General features: G+C 43.5%; 1 protein-coding gene across 1 annotated transcript in view; it reads right to left on the bottom strand.

The window, feature by feature from the left end:
- Positions 1 to 2,990: 2,990 nt before the first annotated feature.
- pola1 (polymerase (DNA directed), alpha 1) overlaps positions 2,991 to 18,692 on the bottom strand; it is a 28,008-nt gene continuing 12,306 nt past the window's right edge. Inside the window, exons 12-27 of the mRNA XM_076291405.1 lie at positions 18,402 to 18,515; positions 18,210 to 18,284; positions 17,054 to 17,192; positions 16,661 to 16,815; positions 14,906 to 14,990; positions 12,685 to 12,746; positions 12,479 to 12,568; positions 12,072 to 12,188; positions 11,719 to 11,894; positions 10,698 to 10,827; positions 10,222 to 10,341; positions 9,879 to 9,978; positions 9,468 to 9,595; positions 8,746 to 8,895; positions 6,961 to 7,083; positions 2,991 to 3,158 (exon numbers count right to left, since the gene is read on the bottom strand). Of these exons, the coding sequence (XP_076147520.1) occupies positions 2,991 to 3,158; positions 6,961 to 7,083; positions 8,746 to 8,895; positions 9,468 to 9,595; positions 9,879 to 9,978; positions 10,222 to 10,341; positions 10,698 to 10,827; positions 11,719 to 11,894; positions 12,072 to 12,188; positions 12,479 to 12,568; positions 12,685 to 12,746; positions 14,906 to 14,990; positions 16,661 to 16,815; positions 17,054 to 17,192; positions 18,210 to 18,284; positions 18,402 to 18,515 (1,932 nt within the window). The remainder of the gene's footprint in view (positions 3,159 to 6,960; positions 7,084 to 8,745; positions 8,896 to 9,467; positions 9,596 to 9,878; positions 9,979 to 10,221; positions 10,342 to 10,697; positions 10,828 to 11,718; positions 11,895 to 12,071; positions 12,189 to 12,478; positions 12,569 to 12,684; positions 12,747 to 14,905; positions 14,991 to 16,660; positions 16,816 to 17,053; positions 17,193 to 18,209; positions 18,285 to 18,401; positions 18,516 to 18,692) is intronic.

The raw sequence follows: 18,692 nt of genomic DNA, 5'->3' as shown, positions 1-18,692 counted from the left end.
TCAACACCATAACTTCCATAGGGAACATCAATGCCATTTGAGAGTCGTGAGCTTGGTGAGATTGTCGGGGCACACAAGCTTGGCCCTAATGTCCATAATCTTCAAACATTGTCTGGGTACAAGTCTGGTCCAACAACAGAATTAAACCTCAAACTGTAGTGGGCTTCACTGAGGGCACCAGCATTCAGTCTATTACTATGACAACGGTGTCAAACTATTCTACCCAGAGTTCCATGGATCTAGTTAAATAGATACTTTATTGATCCCCAAAAAGGGGAAACGACTAGAAAAATAAAATACTTATGCCGACTAGGGACAGAATTTGGTGAATAGCACAGGTCGGCAAACAATATATGCCGAACCGCAAAGTGGGTCTATTTCTCAGACATCACACTTTTCTGCATGTTGGATCCACAGAACTGTGCTGGTGAGAGTCAAGAAGACCCAACCCCACAGATTAAAGGAACGTTAATTATCTCATCTGCCGGCTACCCCAGAGTCAGATAAGGGAATAAATACCCTTCTCCTCCTTGTGCGTGCATTAACCTAGCCTGCACGGTTAGCTTAGCTTAGCATAAGTCACTGGAAGTGGGATAAACCAGTTAGCCTAAAGCTAGCCTATAGCTATAACTGACTAAACAAACTGTGTCGGCTAAGTGCAAAGGTACCCTCCAGCCCGAGGACACCATTCCCACACACACACACACGCACGCGCACACACACGCACACACGCACACACACACAGCACAACCTAACACACAGGCAACATCAGATACTTAACCCTCCTCCCTCTAACCAAGACAATCTCACACCTTGCACCCCGTAAAACAGGCCCTCCGAATGGGCTGCCTGAATTTACACACTGGTGGCAGGGCAGCATTAAGCCAGCGCCGGTTCTCAGAAAGCACGGCGTACCTCTATTAATACAGTTTCTCTTAACTGCCTTCTGCTGACATGCCCAACAAGGAACAATGCAGCGTCCTGATAGCCACCCATCAATCACAACCTGACGTCACTGCACACACACACACACACACACACACACACACACACACACACACACACACACACACACACACACACACACACACACACACACACACACACACACACACACACACACACACACACACACACACACACACACACGGGCGGTGGGAGACTGGGTTATAAAATGATTCCTACTTAACATTCAGGAGCACCAGTCATCACTGGGCCCGTTAAAGGGTAAAGTGGACACATAGGCCGTCAAGAGAGGCGGCCATGGGTGCGCTCTGCTTTCCTGTGGCAGTTTGGACTACTGTACTATTAAGCCACCTCTAGTTATATCAAATGCGTTGCACCAAATTCACCCATGTCATGCACACTCAGAATATTTGATTGTCACCCAAATGGAATGCACAATCTATATACCCCACCAACCCCCTCTCCTTACGCCATTTCATACAAAACCTTTTTATTTGTACCTATTTGTTTTTACTTATTTATTTGTTTTTACTTATTTATTTGTATTTACTTATTTATTTGTATTTACTTATTTATTTGTATTTCTCTCAGTCTGAGCTGAGAACCTGAGCTGTAGCCCAAGTGTTGAGATGGAGGGTGGACCAGATGACGCGTGGAGGGAGAGATTGAGATGGAGGGTGGTTGATGACTGCTTTGTCATCATCTTGGCATCATTTCTGTTCGTCCCAATCTTCCTTTGTTTTCTCTTATGGCTATCATGCTTATTCTTTCTTCATGTATTCAATAATCTCACCCACAAGCATGCACACACACATTGTGGTTCCATTTTCCATGTACAAGCGTGCACACACAGGTTGTGTTCCATGTTCCATGTACAAGCGTGCACACACAGGTTGTGTTCCATGTTCCATGTACAAGCGTGCACACACACGTTGTGTTCTATGTACAATGTTAGACTGTGAATGTAGCTTTCTTTCCTCCCTTCCTGTCAGTTTCTCACTATGTACACCACACACACGGCAAAAAAATTAATCTAACCAAGAGTTATTAATCTTATTGGTGTTGTATTTAGTATGAACAGACTTACCTAGCACTCTCTTGAAAGATCATTTTGACTTAATTTACGAACAGTTTTGGCCCTTTTCCACTATACGTGGTAAAACCCTGGTGTCTGGGGTAAACCCTGGCGTCTGGGGCAAAGCTTCTGACTTTTTATATTTCCATGATTGAAGTCGGACAGAGGCTGTGGCCTGGACGGCCTCAGGTCGGCCCTCTGACGTCGATGTGCATCACATGCTGTCAGGAACCCTTCGGTTATGCCCGTTTCAGTAAACAGAGAACTTACCGAAAACAATAGCAGCAAGCTAAACTTAGCAATAAATGGTGACCTTATATATTGTAAGTAGTACACACAATAAAGGCTGATATTTCAAACAAACTGTCTAAAAAATTAAATAAGTTTTGTCTTAGGAATAATGATAAGAAGTTAGTTAAGAAAAAACATAAGTACTTTGTTCATAAATATCAGATCTTCTTAAATTTGTTCTTAAGAAAAAAGATAATAAGAAAGCACCACTTTAGAAGTATTTTTGTCTTAAGAAGGCTTTGTGAATCCAGCCCCTGGTTCTTACAATGTTATGACTTGTTTCTAGCATTGTTAGCTAATGCCCCCGATGTTATAGCTCCTTATGCTCCGGTGTTTAAGACCGGGAAAAAGCCTTAAGGCCAGCCTCGGTCCATAAAGGAAAAGAGCCATTTGACTTATTTACAGGAGTCTTATCAAGACAAATTTACTCAAAGCGCTGGCAGACAAATTTGCTTGTATACAGGATGGGACGTCTTATAAATCAAACGCTTCCTAAATTAAGTTAAATGATTTCACAAGAAAGAACTCGGTAAGTCTCTTTATACTGAAAACAATACCAACTAGATTTTTTGATCTTGATATAAGATTATCACACTTGGTTAGATTTGATTGCTCCTCTTTGTTTCGGACATGGACATATACACACACCCCCCCCCCATCAATTTCTCATTTTGGCACCACTCTCCCTGACTCCCGAATCCTCCACTGCCAGTGCCAAGCAGCAGTCATCTCCTCTGCCACCCTCGCCACCGCTCCTCTCTCGGAGGGCTGGGCACCCCCGGGTGTGCCAGGGCGGGATCTGCAGACCAGCGGCTGCGTGAGGCCGCTGACGACGACATCGACAAGGGTGTGGGTAAGACGAGATGGCCGCCCGGGGCCAAGGCAAGCATCTTTATCGCCATGGCAAACATGATACACGCAGCAACCAAAAGCATTCTGTACGGGCGGCGCATTCATGTCTCTGGCGCTTATAAATAAAGCCCAGTAAATCAAAATATAAATGGTAATGTCGCGAGTGATGATTAATACCGAATGGAGAAGAGACAAGAGCAGGGTGTGTATGTGTGTGTGTGTGGGCCTGTGTGTGTGTGTGTGTGTGTGTGTGTGTGGCGGGGTGAGAGTTACGAGTCACTCCACTCTCCGGGGATTTCTCACCAGCCTCTGGCAACCCTCTCATTGGCCTGAGCAGGTCACACTGGGTATCAGTGCAGCTAGAACATGCTGAGGGGGAAATGTAATAACCCCAATTAGAGCGGATAGAGGGCGACATGTTTTTTATTATGTTTTGGTGTGTGTGTGTGTGTGGGGGGGGTGGCCTGTGTGTGTGTGTGTGTGGGGGGGTGGTGGCCTGTGTATTAGTGTGTATTAGTGTGTGTGTGTGAGAGAAGTGCATGTGTGTATGTCTGTAAGCCCTCAACAGTGGAGGATCAAGGTGGGTGTGTGGAGGCTGGCCCTTCTAGGATTCCACCAAAGAATGCTCACGTATTTCTCATTCACACAATACAAAAGGGGCTGTGATTTCTGTTGTGAGGGATGCAGTTATGGCCTCATATAAGCAAGCATGCACGCACGCACACACCCTCACTCACACACACGCTTACTCACACACTGAGGGGGGGGGGGGGGGGGGGGGTGGCTGTGACCTGCAGCAGGGCCGCTTTAGGCTAAATGCAAAAACAGCGTAATTAATGGCGATCTCCCAGCTGCATAATGCCATGCTATGGTGCACTGGCATTGTTGCAGGAGAAGAGCGGGTGATTAGAGGAGGATGACTGTGTGCCCGTGCTGAGTTACGGTGGCCCTGAGGGCCCTCAAAGCACGGCCTTGGCTGGGTGGGTGTGTGCGTGCATGCGATCGAGAGCGAGAAGCCGGCAATCAAGTCAGTGAGACGGCATTTTATCAGGAGAAAGGAACAATGTGCACAGGTGAGCCAAGAGCTGTTGGTTAACAATTAACACAATAGAGCGGTGGATCCCCCGCCACATTCATTAGGTGGAAACGACTGATACAGTTGGTAGAGAGAAAGAAAGAAAGAAAGAGTGCGAGAGCGCGCGAGAGAGAGAGAGAGAGAGAGAGAGAGAGAAAGAGAGAGACAGAGAGAGAGAAAGAGAGAGAAAGAGAGAGAGACAGAGAGAGAAAGAGAGAGAGACAGAGAGAGAGAAAGAGAGAGAAAGAGAGAGAGACAGAGAGAGAAAGAGAGAGAGACAGAGAGAGAGAAAGAGAGAGAAAGAGAGAGAGACAGAGAGAGAAAGAGAGAGAGACAGAGAGAGAGAAAGAGAGAGAAAGAGAGAGAGACAGAGAGAGAAAGAGAGAGAGACAGAGAGAGAGAAAGAGAGAGAAAGAGAGAGAGACAGAGAGAGAAAGAGAGAGAGACAGAGAGAGAGACAGAGAGAGAGAAAGAGAGAGAAAGAGAGAGAGACAGAGAGAGCAAGAGGGGTGGTAGTCTCAGACTGCCCTCTTGTGGCGGTGGGTGAGTACAACACACCTAACTAAGAAGTGCTTGAGTATGATGATGCACTACAGCGCTGTTTCCCAACCTTAGTGACGGGACCTCATGTGGGGTCGCCTGAAATTCAAATGGGGTCGGTATCTCACAACTGACCAGTACGTTATATAAAAATAATATACTAAAAACCCCATGATATCCAAGTTAAGTAACAGATCCTTCATTACAATCTAGCCAAGTAAAAATAAAAAATAAATAAATAGCTAAATAACACAAGACCAATGTTCCCTCTAATTTTTTTGAGCACTGAGCAAATATTTTGTTTTCTGAGCGCACATTTCAGCACCGTGAGCAATTCGCAACCACGCGACCTGCCGAAAATGACCACAAGCCTGCGTTAGCCATAGGGAATTCAAAGAGATAACAGCAAATGCATCAATATGTCTAAAAAGGTTGATATTTATTCAGTATCCTTTATAATGGTTGGACTTGTGGAACATTTTAATGATGGTGTTTTACCAGTCAGTTTAGTTGAACTTAAAGGATCTTTGGTTGAACTTCAATAAGGTTTAGAGAGGTTATGACTGGTTCACTGGTTATGACTGATAATGATATATATATATAAAAGTATCCAAGGTGTTTAGTCATTTCTCAGCAGGTACAACATTTAAGTGGAACTTCCTTGAAAGAAAAATGCCAATGCAGTGCTTAACAATAATAGGCCTATTAAATTGACATGGTGTCATTTTTCCTAAAGGTAGCCTATATAAACAATTGTATAACTGGAGTGGTTTGCAACAAGGCTACAAAACATGATGTCATTTGAATGTCATTGAGGGAGATAGGCCTATCTGGCTATGTGGCTTGTATCAGCGACTTCAGGCACAAAAAAGGCCCAAACATAAATGATCACATTCATCTAATCTTTCCTAACGATCCGCTAGCTGCCTGCCTTATCAGCCTAGGCTCTGAGATCTGTACACAAACACACTTGCTACCAACAAGTGTTGCCAACCACTCAAAGGCAAAATAAAGTGTTCCAATCAATAACCGACGAGATGCGCGTTTAGGAGAGTTTCAATTGCACGGGAGGGAGTAGCGAGCCAGCTCTCTGTTTTGTTTGATCATCAACAGAAGTGAAGTTCAGCCGTAATCGCTGATACAACCTTTAAGCACCATCTAAAGTAAACATTACCATTTTGTTCATGTTTAGCGTATGGTCTGCGTAAAACTTGGTAATGGCATCAAGGATGTTTTCTGCAGGGCATCCTGAAAGCTGAATGATTCCAGCAGAAACTGTCTTAACTGAAATCAGTTTGCTTCCAAAACGTAATGTAAAGCACAAGCATTGTGCCATATGATCGTGTATCCTGAACTGATAACATGGACATGTTGGTGTTAATTGCAAGCATCACATTGTCGATTAATAATTTTATTTGTTTAGGGTCGGATCGTGCTCTCAGAATTAGTCTCTCTCGGGATTCATTCGTTTCGTGGAGAATTTGATCGATAGATTTCCCATATCTAAGTCTTAATGTTTTCAATGCGTCTACATGGACTTCCTGTGTCAGATAATCAAGCTTAGGTAATCAAGCTTCCACTCAGACCAAGTTTTTCCACGAGCGAATTCTCCTTTCGCTTTTGCCTCCGAGCAGAATTTGCAGATCACGCCACTCCTTTTGTAAATATGTCTGAAAGTTGTTTCCTACCTGGACCATCTTTTGTGTCAATTTGGAGTATTTCATCTAGCCACTCATGTTTAAACGTTACACAGACCTTTTCTGGGGCATCTGCTCTGTCTTTTCACCATGGTAGCCTACTGCATAACTGCTGGAGCAGGGCCTGCCTAATCTGACCCAGAAGTTCGCATCATAGGGCCTGCCTGGAGTAGCCTAAAGGATACTTTGTATGTAAACATTCTAACGTACATCAGACTTGGTTGTCAGACATGTCAGTATTTTAAATGTTTATTACCTAGCCAACATCGGCTTTGATGCTCCAATTTTTAACCCCTGAAAAAAAAAATCGTTTGTGCGGTCTGAAAAATCTATTGCGCAGCCACGCGCGCGCGCAGCTTATTGGGAGGATGTTGGGTGTCAAGAACGGGAGGATTACATGTCCATACGTCTGTTGTGTTTTTGCATCAGGTGGTGTGTGTGTGTGTGTGTGTGTGTCGTCTCACCTCTCTGCCTTTGTGCGTGACCAGGGCGGCCAGAGGTTTGGCATAGAAGCGACTGTAGGAGAAGCCCAGGCAGCCGTACATGCTGTTGGCCGTCAGCTTCAGAGCCTTCTGTCTGATGTCATACTGCAGGCGAAAGAGAGGAGGGCAAATGTGACCATCAAGGACTCACTGCCTGACTGTGTGTGTGTCTGTGGTGATCTTACTATATGCTCTAATTGAAGGGACACTCCAGTCTAACATCAACCTAGGGTCCATTTCTGGATCATTAGTGTATAGGGGTTTAACAATGCACCGTGAATTGGCTAAAAATCGATACACGTGTGAAAATTACCACCAGTTGAGAAAAAAACTTAACATGATGCAACTACGTTGTCGAAAAAAACAAACTTTTTTCTGCAACAGTCATTTACAACATTAATGATGTAAAACAAGGACATTTCTAAGTAACTCCAAACTTTTGAACTGTAATGTATATGTGACTCTACAAGGCGAAACCAGTCGTTTTGGTAAAATTTACAAAATTAAGTTATTGTACTCACACGGCCATAAACTAAGCTTTCCAACGATATGTATATCGAGGATATTGCTAGGTTAAGTATCGCTAAGATAACCGCATCTAAAGTTGCCATGGTTCTCCTGTCACGATACGCCAGAAGAGGAGAAAATCACCTTTTTAATAGTAAATTGTCACATGCAATAGTGTGAGGGCACAGCTATGATTAGCCTTACGGTAGCGTGACTTTGAAGCAGATGACTGACTATGCAGTTTCAACCGTGCAATGAGTCTTTTTCTGCCCCCTAGTTAATACCTGGGACGGTCATAAGGTGTCACTATAGAATATAATTAATGTATTTCGGGCGAAGTAAGGGGAGAGGAAGTTCTGTGTACACAGATTGTGTATAGCCTAGCCTACTTTTAAAATGCGCTAGCCTACTTCAATGGAAAACTTCTCCTGGTCCCTAAAATGACGCCCAGGATATTTCGTGCTTTTGACTGTTCGTGCCCTGAAAGGCAAGTCTTTCACATTCATATTCGGTTACATCTGCCAAGATAGAGCTGACACATTGAGTAACGAGTAATGAGTAGCCTAATGAGTAAATTACCTCTACCGTAGCCTACCATAAAACCTTTTTAGCGGCGTGGACAAAGGGAATGACTGCTTATGTGTTGAATCTTCACCTAAATAAAGTAAGGGTTTAACAGTCAAAACGTATGTTTATCCGTGAAATTTGTTCACAATATAAAAGTGTAGCTTGTACGTTTGTTTATCGTGGATTTTCTCAAAATATCACCGTGCGCAAAATGACTGGTTTCGCCTTGCAGGGTCACATATAACAACATAATATTATAGATATTATAATAATATAGGCTACATATCCCAATATGTCCCTCTTCCCCCAGTCAGACACCTTAACGAACATATTCCCTGCAGGAAACACTGACTGCAGCTTATTCAACTAAAAAGTTGAGTGTATTGTTACATCCCTATTTGTGTACATTTCCGTTTGGGACCAAAACGACATCAAGTGGTGCAGTTTTGATAGACCTGAGTTTCCCTTTAAGTAGTTACTGACTGGAGGCTACCAATGAGGTTACAAAATAATCAGGTTATTTCCTTACCCATATCCAGGTTAGCCAAGGGCCTAGAGTGTGCTATGTGTGTGATTCAATGAGCTTCACACTAAACTAGAGCTGGTTGAACCATGGAGTGAAGTTTACAGTCAGCTTGCAGCTCTGTAGTCTTCACTGAGCCTACAGCTCCCCCTGCTGGCCACAGAGGTTACCTGCATGTGAAGGTCAGGGTTGAGGTCTGGCTGCTTCATCAGCTGTTTGACCTGCCGACGGCGCTCCACCAGCTTACGGATCTCCTTGGGAAGGACTCCCATCTCCAGGTCAGAGTCCGGAATCTCAGGAATCTCATCTGCGTCCTCCTCCTATCAGAGCCGCAGAAATAGCAGGCTAAACATTTGTATGCTTATGCCAGCACTGGCTGGTTACGCAACTGCTTTAAAGGGAGAAAACACAATAGATCTTGAGACAGTCTTTGCAAAACTCATTAAAATGCTACACAATCACACACACACATTTACATTTGGTGATTTGCCTGACTCTCACATACACATTGGGTAGCCGTGGCCTACTGGTTAGCACTTCGGACCTGTAACCGGAGGGTTACCGGTTCGAACCCCGACCAGTAGGCATGGCTGAAGTGCCCTTGAGCAAGGCACCTAACCCCTCACTGCTCCCCGAGCGCCGCTGTTGATGCAGGCAGCTCACTGCGCCGGGATTAGTGTGTGCTTCACCTCACTGTGTGTACACACTGTGTGCTGTGTGTGTTTCAGTAATTCACAGATTGGGATAATTGCAGAGACCAAATGATATACTTTACATTTAGTAATTTACCTGACTCTTATCCAAAAAGACTTACAAAAAAGGGAACAATCAAGATACAGTGCAACAACAAGGACATGTTGACGTTGACACACACACACACACACACACACACCTCTTGTGTTTTCTTGCGCATGGCAGAAGCCACTCTCTGGATGGTGGTGAAGCAGATGTTGAACTCTTGGATGATGGAGGGGTACAGACTGTTGAAGTCCAGCAGCAAGATGAACTTATCATAGAAACCTGGAAACCATAGAAACAGTCTCATCAGCATCAGCCAGAGAGGGCCAGTTTCAGGACAAGTCAGTCAGCACGTTGTCACACATTTAGCGGTAGACCTACTGGTCTAGGAATTTCACAGGAAAATAAAAGTTGTGTGTTTTTTTTTTTATGTAACCGACGTTGGTAAAATGAAGATACTATACAGATTCCCATATTCCTGTAATCACATATCCCTCGCGCAGTCTCTTAACACACACACACACACACACACACACACACACACACACACACACGTTGTACGTACCCACTTTGGGATCCAACACCAGTCCTCCGGCATACGCAGCCTTCTTCCTCACCTTCTTTGGACCCCCTTTACCTGCTCCATCCTCGTCTTCATCCCCAGCCTGACACACGCACACACACGACTTATTTCAGCAGTTTCTTCTCATCTACTATTTACACCGATCAGAATCTAAGCAGATTTAACTGCTTGGGTGAACATCAGGGGTAGAAATTAACATATGCCAGCCACTGACAAATAAATGGTAATATTCACCAGCCACTCAAAAGCAAATCATCACTTTGTGTTGAACTCTACCAGCCACGTAAGCATTAAACCCAGCGAGACGGCGCATGCCACCACGTACCAGGTCGTGCTGGGGCTTCTTGAAGAACTGCTTGTCTGGAACGATGTAGTTCTTCTCATGGAAGGCGTGGAGCAGCAGGAACTCGTTCCGCTCGGCACGCCCGCCCATCAGGGTACGAGACTGGGAGAGGAGGGAGGACACGTCAACACTGCAGCTAAAGGTTCCAACTACTTACAGTACTGTTTCATCATTTTCACGACTGGAACTAAAGGTTCCAACGACTTACAGTACTGTTTCATCATTTTCACGACTGGAGCTAAAGGTTCCAACTACTTACAGTACTGTTTCATCATTTTCACGACTGGAACTAAAGGTTCCAACGACTTACCTACCTTCCAACAGATGTCTACACTTTTACATGTGACACAAATGCATGAAGAGAAACTAGATTTCCCCAGCCTTGTGAGCTAGTCTGCCGATGGGTCTGATCTTTAAACCAGACGCTGTGATGGGTTATTATGCATTGATAAGCTCACCATGACATTTCCAGCGATATTGGTGATCTGCAGGGCGAGTGGCAGGACGTTGAGCTCGCACATGATCTGCAGGATGAGCTTCGCATCCATCCAGGTGAGCTCCAGCACATACAGCAGGTGAGGGGAGTCACTACGCGAGAAAGACATGGAAAAGGTTTAACGGAGAGTTAAGAAGAGTTATTCATATTTCACTACGCGAGAAAGACATGGAAAAGGTTTAACGGAGAGTTAAGAAGAGTTATTCATATTTCACTACGCGAGAAACACATGGAAAAGGTTTAACGGAGAGTTAAGAAGAGTTATTCATATTTCACTATGCGAGAAACACATGGAAAGGGTTTAACGGAGTTATTCATATTTCACTATGCGAGAAACACATGGAAAAGGTTTAACGGAGAGTTAAGAAGAGTTATTCATATTTCACTACGCGAGAAACACATGGAAAAGGTTTAACGGAGAGTTAAGAAGAGTTATTCATATTTCACTATGCGAGAAACACATGGAAAGGGTTTAACGGAGTTATTCATATTTCACTATGCGAGAAACACATGGAAAGGTTTTAACGGAGAGTTAAGAAGAGTTATTCATATTTCACTGAAATCTCACTCAATGGTCTTAGAAACCACCTCGAGGTTGAGATGAGAAGACTAAAGAATCTTCACGTAGAGCAACATTTCTACCCATGGGATATTTTTTCATCAAGATAAAAGATATGTTACATTCATTTACTGCTGTCAGTTTTTAATAATTACACATTACTCAGCTATAACCCTCTGCAGCAAGCTCAGGAGACAATACAAGCTCTACTAAAGCACATTGAATGACCTCTGTGTATGAAATGCGCTATATAAATAAACTTGACTACTGTGAAAGCCTTCCTCAGGAAACATTATATGGTGCAGTGTCTCTACTGTGAAAGCCTTCCTCAGGAAACACCAGATGCTCTACAAGCTCTATTGTGAAAACTTTCCACAGGAAATGCTATATGGTGCAGTGTCTCTACTGTGAAACCGTTCCTCACCCGTAGAAGTTCCGAATGTTCTCCTGAGGAATCACAGCACGTTCCGTTTTCAACACCTGGGACGCCAGTTCCGTCAGATGGTAGCTCTTACAGCGAATCAGCTCCTTGGCTGAGATCTCGACGTCACACACCAAGCGGCCACTCGTGGCGCTCTTCTCTGCAAAGCCACTACGACCCTGAGGATGCAGAGATAGTGGTGAGAGGGGTTTTTATGCCTTTAATCTGATAGGAGAGCGACAGGAAGCAAATGAAGAGAGAGAGGAAATGACCCGGGTGGGATCGGGATATGACCCGGGCCGGACCCGAACCCGGGACCCCGAAGGCACGTGGACCCAAACAGTTTCAATTCTCACCCCCAATTTCGGCATGTTGGCCCGACGCAGACGTCCGATCTTCGACCAATGAGGTACCTTGCAAAAGCTGATCCTCTGCAGGAGTACTTCCAGGTCAAAGCCCAAGATGTCATGACCCTGAGGAAGCCAACACAAACACTCAGATCAGTGAATACATTCTTAATTACATTGCTACTTACATTCTTAATTACATTCCTAATTACATTCCAAATTACATCCCTGTGCTGAGAAATGAACTGTTTCTGGAGTACTGCATTACAGTCTACCATCATCATGAAAGGCAAACCAACTGAGCAACTACGTGTGCTTTGCTGATTCCAATAATTCAGTGCAATTGTGTATTTTCCATGTAAGACATGTCTTGCACCACTGATTACAAAAAATAAGCAACCAAAATTACCACATACCACCAAAACATCAGGATCAATCTTGTGCATCTTTGCCAGGAAGAATCCCAGCAACGCTCGCTCTGTTCCTGCAATCTCCACTTTGGCATTCTGTGAGAGGATCAGAAATCACAGCAGTCCTTCAAAAACAAGTTCTCACAGACAGCGCTGAATATAAAACCCTATTTGAGCAACGGAAGTCATTACAGCCATCTGTTAGTCAGTACCTTCTTCCTCACGGCCTCTTTGAAGTCATACGGGAAGATGCAGTCATTCGGTTTGCTGATCACTAGGAATGAAAGAGAAATAAAAACAAAATTACATCAGGGTTCTTGCAGGTTTCAATAAGTCAAATTTAAGACCTTTTTAAGACCTTTTTAAGACCATAAAGATTGAAATTTAAGACCTACACGACGCATTACCAAAAACATTCAAATCAAAGAAATTCTGAAAAAATCATTGAAAAGTCGTTGAAAAAGCATTAATTTAATTTACAGATAAAGCAATCAAACTAGTAACCTTCCACACCCAACGTCTACAACCCAACTGATTTTTACATTGCTCACTTGTAGTATACTCAAGGAAAAATATCCGTGTCACGTACCAAATGCCCTAAACCTTAAACCCAAAATGAAAATAATCTAAAACAAACTAGCCCTCAAATAGAATAGATTTCAGCAAGGAAGTCAAAAATGAGACGAGTTGAAACTGGGTGTGAAAATGTGTTTTGGGTGGACACTCTGCACTTGTGTACCACTTGTAACCAACAGCAGACATGCTGTGATCTAGCCAGTGTTGCCACAGTTACCTTGAAAAATTAATCTGATTACTCCTTTAAAAAGTAACTTAGTTACTTTTAAAATCAAGTAATCGGTAAAGTAACTGAGTTAGATTATTAGTTACTTTCAGCAGCTGCCGACAACACCCCCCGCCGCCTCAACATAAAAATGACAACCGGTTTTGCCAATACTCACTTTATTGGAAATGCATTTTAACAGTAATGTCAACAACGTATAGCAGACATCCCAACCTAAAAAAAAGTAATTTTAGGGAGGTAGCCTTTTAGCCTACTTAGATACTGAAATTCAGATGTTTCCAGGATGCTCTGTCTTGGATGCGCTTCAGGCACACACGCACCACCCCTCTCTCTCTCTCTCTCCCTCTCCGTCGTGTGCGCACTAAACTCAGATGCACAAGCGATTTGAATTCGCGGTCTAGATCTTGTTCGTTCTAGATTCCGGGAGATTTTATCTAATTTGCGGGTGTCAGGGAGCCGCTATCGGGAGACTCCCAGAACTTCGGGAGACTTGGGATGTCTAGCTATACAGCACTTTGTCACCAGCACAGAGTGTACAACGTACCTTAATGTTATCATGTTTAGCGGACACAAACTCAAAATAATGACTGTATAGCTAAAATGCACATCCTCCCTCTATTGTTGTTTATGTTTGTGTTGCTGGTGGTATTACACGTGAGTCATCATGCTGAAAACGTGAGCGTTAATCCCCGAGACAAGAAAAAAGCAAAGAATATATCTTTTACTAAGGTAAATGACAAAAATAGTAGGCCTAACACACAGTGACTTGGATAAGTCACTTTAATCTGATTGCTAGAAATAGTAGCGCGTTAGACTCGTTACCGAAAAAAGTGGTCAAAATAGAGTAACGCGGCATCACTGGATCTAGCCATGTTTCGTTGAAAGTAGGCCTACACTTTCCCATTTTCACACGTAGCCGAACTTTAACAAATTCTGAGGAGACGCAGACGTATTTTGCGGGCAGGTATAGCATTTATCACGGGATTTGTAGATTTATCACTGCGTAGGCTACGTACCAACACCAATATCCCCCAGAAAGAACTACACACTGAACCAATGTTCTGAGCATTCTGCTGGTTTTGTTACAATGGTAGCAAAGACGCTAAAGCTCTGCTTTGCAAGCTACGACTCAATACTTTTTTGCTACTTTGTAATAACTTTCTGCAGCCAGCGTTTTTGGAAATGAACGATGGTAAAATATTTTTTAGACCTGACTAAATTAATTCTAAGACCTCGGAATGAAAATCAGTCCGTTTTTAAGATGTTTTAAGGCCTTAAATTTAAAGTTCTGAATTTTAGGCTTTTTAAGACTTTTTAAGACCCCGCGGGAACCCTGTACATAAACTCAACATTTCCAAAAAATAAAAAACTTTATTTCCCCCAAACAAGTTTAATAAAGTCTGCTGGGAGAAGGCAGTGAGGAAAGCCACTATAGCATAGTTGTTTTAAAAGACAGTATCGGATTGGTATCAGTATTGGCAGATACTCAAGGTTGTCATATTGATATCGGTATTGTCATATTGATATCGGTATTGTCATAGTGATATCGGTATTGGGCATGACAAAGTGGATGTCATTGCCATCAGACAAGTTTAATGTCTGCTGTTCTAATTGAGAGGGAGGCCACTCACCGCAGAAGTGCGTCTGGAATGGTGGCCGGGGCGGAGCCTTGTCCAGGGGAAACTGGTGATGGACCAGAGCAGCCAGCGACACAATCTAGAGGTGGAATACGTTGGAGAGAACAAAAGATAAGATAATTCATTCGGCACAAAGTCATTCTCGCAATATTATGTAATTCACAGGAGCTACAGAAGGTGGTGAAGCAGAAATAAACCACTGTAGATGTTAGTTAAACACTCAAACTTTTCAGGTAGCCAACAGGCCAACCACTAGCATTTCTGGACATTGCATTTCATTGTAAGCCTGGCCAGGCAGCTAGGCTACACGCTACAACACAGGCATGACATATATTACGTCTTGGTGACCTTGTTGTTTACAGGCAAAATCTATTTGGTTGAGGCATAAAGACCCCTGAATGTCTTCATTAAGTAGTTAAACTTTTGAACTAGCTGATACCTCACCGATTGTAGCCACTACTGTTTTGCCGTTTCGCCATCAACGCCACCGAGGTGAAATTTCGTTGGGTGAAATTCGCAAGGTGTGTAACCGTACCGGTATTGCATCAAGATATCGTTTGAGTATTGCTATCAAGATACTTGGCAGGGCTCTACAGTGCGCCCATTTCTCTCGCACATGCGAGTAAAAATGATGGCGTGCGAGTGCCAAAAAAGATTTAGGCGCACTGGTGCAAATTACTTCTAACCATGTCAATGCTTGTCTACAAAATACACCGCAACATCGCAAAACATTACTGGTGCGAACCATAGAATCACGTCGCGAATGCAGCATGAAAACTACACCTCCCATCAACGTTAGCAGTTTCGCGTTGTGTCTTGCTAGTAGTCGCTTCTATCAAATCCAAGAGCGCACAAAAAAAGCGGAAAGTTAGACTAGCCAGCCAAGATGCAAAGATTGAAGAAATTAGTTCTTCTATCCACCGAATTCATCGGATATAGGAGGAACAGAATGAGATTCCGAGGATACAGTGTGAGAAGGAAAGATAACATGCCTTTTAGCCCAGCTGACGTATTGGCTGCAATATGCAAAATATAGCTGTAGCGAACAGGCACAAAACTAGCCTACCGTAATACTCACATTTTATTCAAAGGTAGAACTCTACTGACAACTCCAGGCTTCCATACATGCTTGTTTGTTTACACCGAATACAAGCTGAAGTGCAAAACGAAAGCAGGCCTAACGTTTGCCTACTGCCCCAACCAATGCAGATAATTCAAATAAAAATAAATATCCTTGATTAGACTATGTTGGGTTTTGTGGAAGAGAAAATGGACTGTTTTAGTAGTAGTATTAGGCAGTATGCAGTCAGATAGGTCACCATGGGCATATTTGAATTAGCTACAGATGGATTCACAAATAAATAAATTAGCCTACATTTGGCAGGATACTTATACAGGCTAAATGCAAATATGGCAATGCATTATATTATTTTACATTAACAAAATGTAGAAAAATAGAACGGACTGAAAATAAAGTAGCCACTGATATTCTTTAAAATCCTGTTTCCTGTAAATGTTGTCAGTCATTCTTTTGCAATTGGTGCACTGGCATGTTTAACTGTTAGCTACAGTGTAATGTTAGATTATGTGTAAGTTAAGTACAGAACTGACTGTGCGCCCAAATTTTTGTCTGTGCTCCTACATTTTTTAACTTGGGTGCACAAGTGCTCCTGAAAAAAGAATGTTAGTGTAGAGCCCTGCTCGGTCATAATTCTCATATCACTAATGGAGACGGTAAGGGACACTGACCTCGTTGTGATGGGTCTTGGGGTTTTGCACCGTTTTCAGACTGAGGGACATGACAACGAGGGGGGGAGGGGACAGGTCCTTCACCACGGAAACCAGCTCGCTCTTCAGAGCCACAGCCTCCACCTTACACCAGCTCAGCGCCTGATTGGTCAGCTCTGCAGGACAGGGACGGACACAGACACAACATGTCCTAAAATGGCTCCACCAACACGGTCACATCCTCCATATATATATATATATAAAAAGGCTGCAATCATTACGAGAAAAGGACACAGCACAAGATATAAAAAGAGATTGACAGTGTGTGTGTGTGTGTGTGTGTGTGTGTGTGTGTGTGTGTGTGTGTGTGTGTGTGTGTGTGTGTGTGTGTGTGTGTGTGTGCACAAGACATACGTGGGGTTTTGATGTCAAGCCAGCAGGGTCCACGGATCTTCCTGCTGAGGAGGAAGTGCTCCAGGCTGGCCGTGTTGGAACCAAACACGTGGGAGAACGTGGAGCCCTTCAGGTCAGAAGGCAATGCGGGCATCTCAGCCTAGATCACACCAACACACACGCAAGACCATTACACAGGGCATCAATTACTTCCTGTCAGCCTCAATTACTTCCTGTTGGTGTCAGTGAAGCATCAAGATTACAGCCAACACAGACCCAAGACAATTAAACAGGTCATCAATTACTTCCGGGTGGTGTTAACGAAGCCTGAGGATAATTACCTGACACTTTATAGTTAATGTACTGGTGTGAGAATTACCTTGACTAGTATTTGGCCTTCATAAAAATTACAACTTTTAAAAGCTCATGCCTTCTTAATGGCTACTGACTGATTTCTTTTGGTTTTATCTCCGTATTCATGTAGATTTAAAGGTGCTCTAAGCGATGCTGGGTAACGTCACTTCTGTTGACTTTCAAACAAAACAGAGAGCTAGCTCGCTACTTCCTCCCCCTCCCTCCCATGCTGCTCCTGTGCAATTGAAACTCTCATAAACGCGCATCTCGTCTGTGATTTGCTGGAACAGTTTGTTATGTTTTTATGGGCTAGGTTTGCCCAGGTTGTTTTTGTTGCCGTTTTTGGAGCCTGGGCTGTCCACAGAGATCGCTTTTTTTACAGTGTATTCAGGACACAGACAGCTAGCGGTTGGATAGGTGATGCTTGCAGTAAGTGACATAAAATGTTTTAGCCTAAAAAACGCGTGGCATCGCTAAGAGCACCTTTAACTAGTAGTCATTTACATTTTAACCTCAGGCTACAGAGCTACAGAGCACATACCATGTAAAGATCCAAATGTGTGTGTGTTTGTTTGTGTGTGTGCGCTGTGGCGCAACAGGCTACAGAGCACATACCATGTAAAGGTCCAAATGAGTGTGTGTGTTTTGGGCGCAACAGGCTACAGAGCTACATACCATGTAAAGGTCCAAGTGCCCACGGGGACCCAGGTTCAAATCTGACCTGCGTTCATTTCCCGATCCCACCCCATCTCTCTATCTCACTCACTTCCTGTAGCAAAAAGCCCAAAAAATATATCAGCCATAAAAAAATGCTAATACTCACCGAGTACCTCACCTCCAGGTATTCGCTTTGCGTGGGAATATCTGGGATCTCAAAGGCGTAGCTCTTCTCCACTTTCTACCAAGTCAAACAGGGAAGAGTAGACAGTAACTAGGATAACATCTGACTCGTACACACAGGATACTAGGTGCCATTACACAAATAAATACTACAACAGATCTCGCGTTCACAAACCTTGGACTTGAACTTCATGATCTTAAACTTCTCTGAGAGACTGCTGAACTCCTGATAGACATCCATTAGGCCCACTGGCTGGTCTGTCTCCTCCCCAGTGGCCAAATTAACCTTCTGTTAGTCCGAGACAAAATAGAAAAGAGTGAACAACGACCCATAATGTTCTGTCAGCATGTCTGACCTCACTGATAGCATACACACAGAATAAAACATTTATTTCCATAATTTTGCAGATGCCTTTATTGATGTGGATCGACCCCCATAGCATTACTGTAACTATACAACCATAGA

The sequence above is a fragment of the Alosa pseudoharengus genome, unplaced genomic scaffold (genome assembly GCF_046254945.1).
Source record: "Alosa pseudoharengus isolate Yale_2024_CS ecotype anadromous, Long Island Sound unplaced genomic scaffold, YU_APseudo_1.1 YU_APseudo_1.1_scf_18, whole genome shotgun sequence".
NCBI classification, from domain to species: domain Eukaryota; kingdom Metazoa; phylum Chordata; class Actinopteri; order Clupeiformes; family Clupeidae; genus Alosa; species Alosa pseudoharengus.
This window is presented reverse-complemented; position numbering and strand designations above follow the sequence as displayed.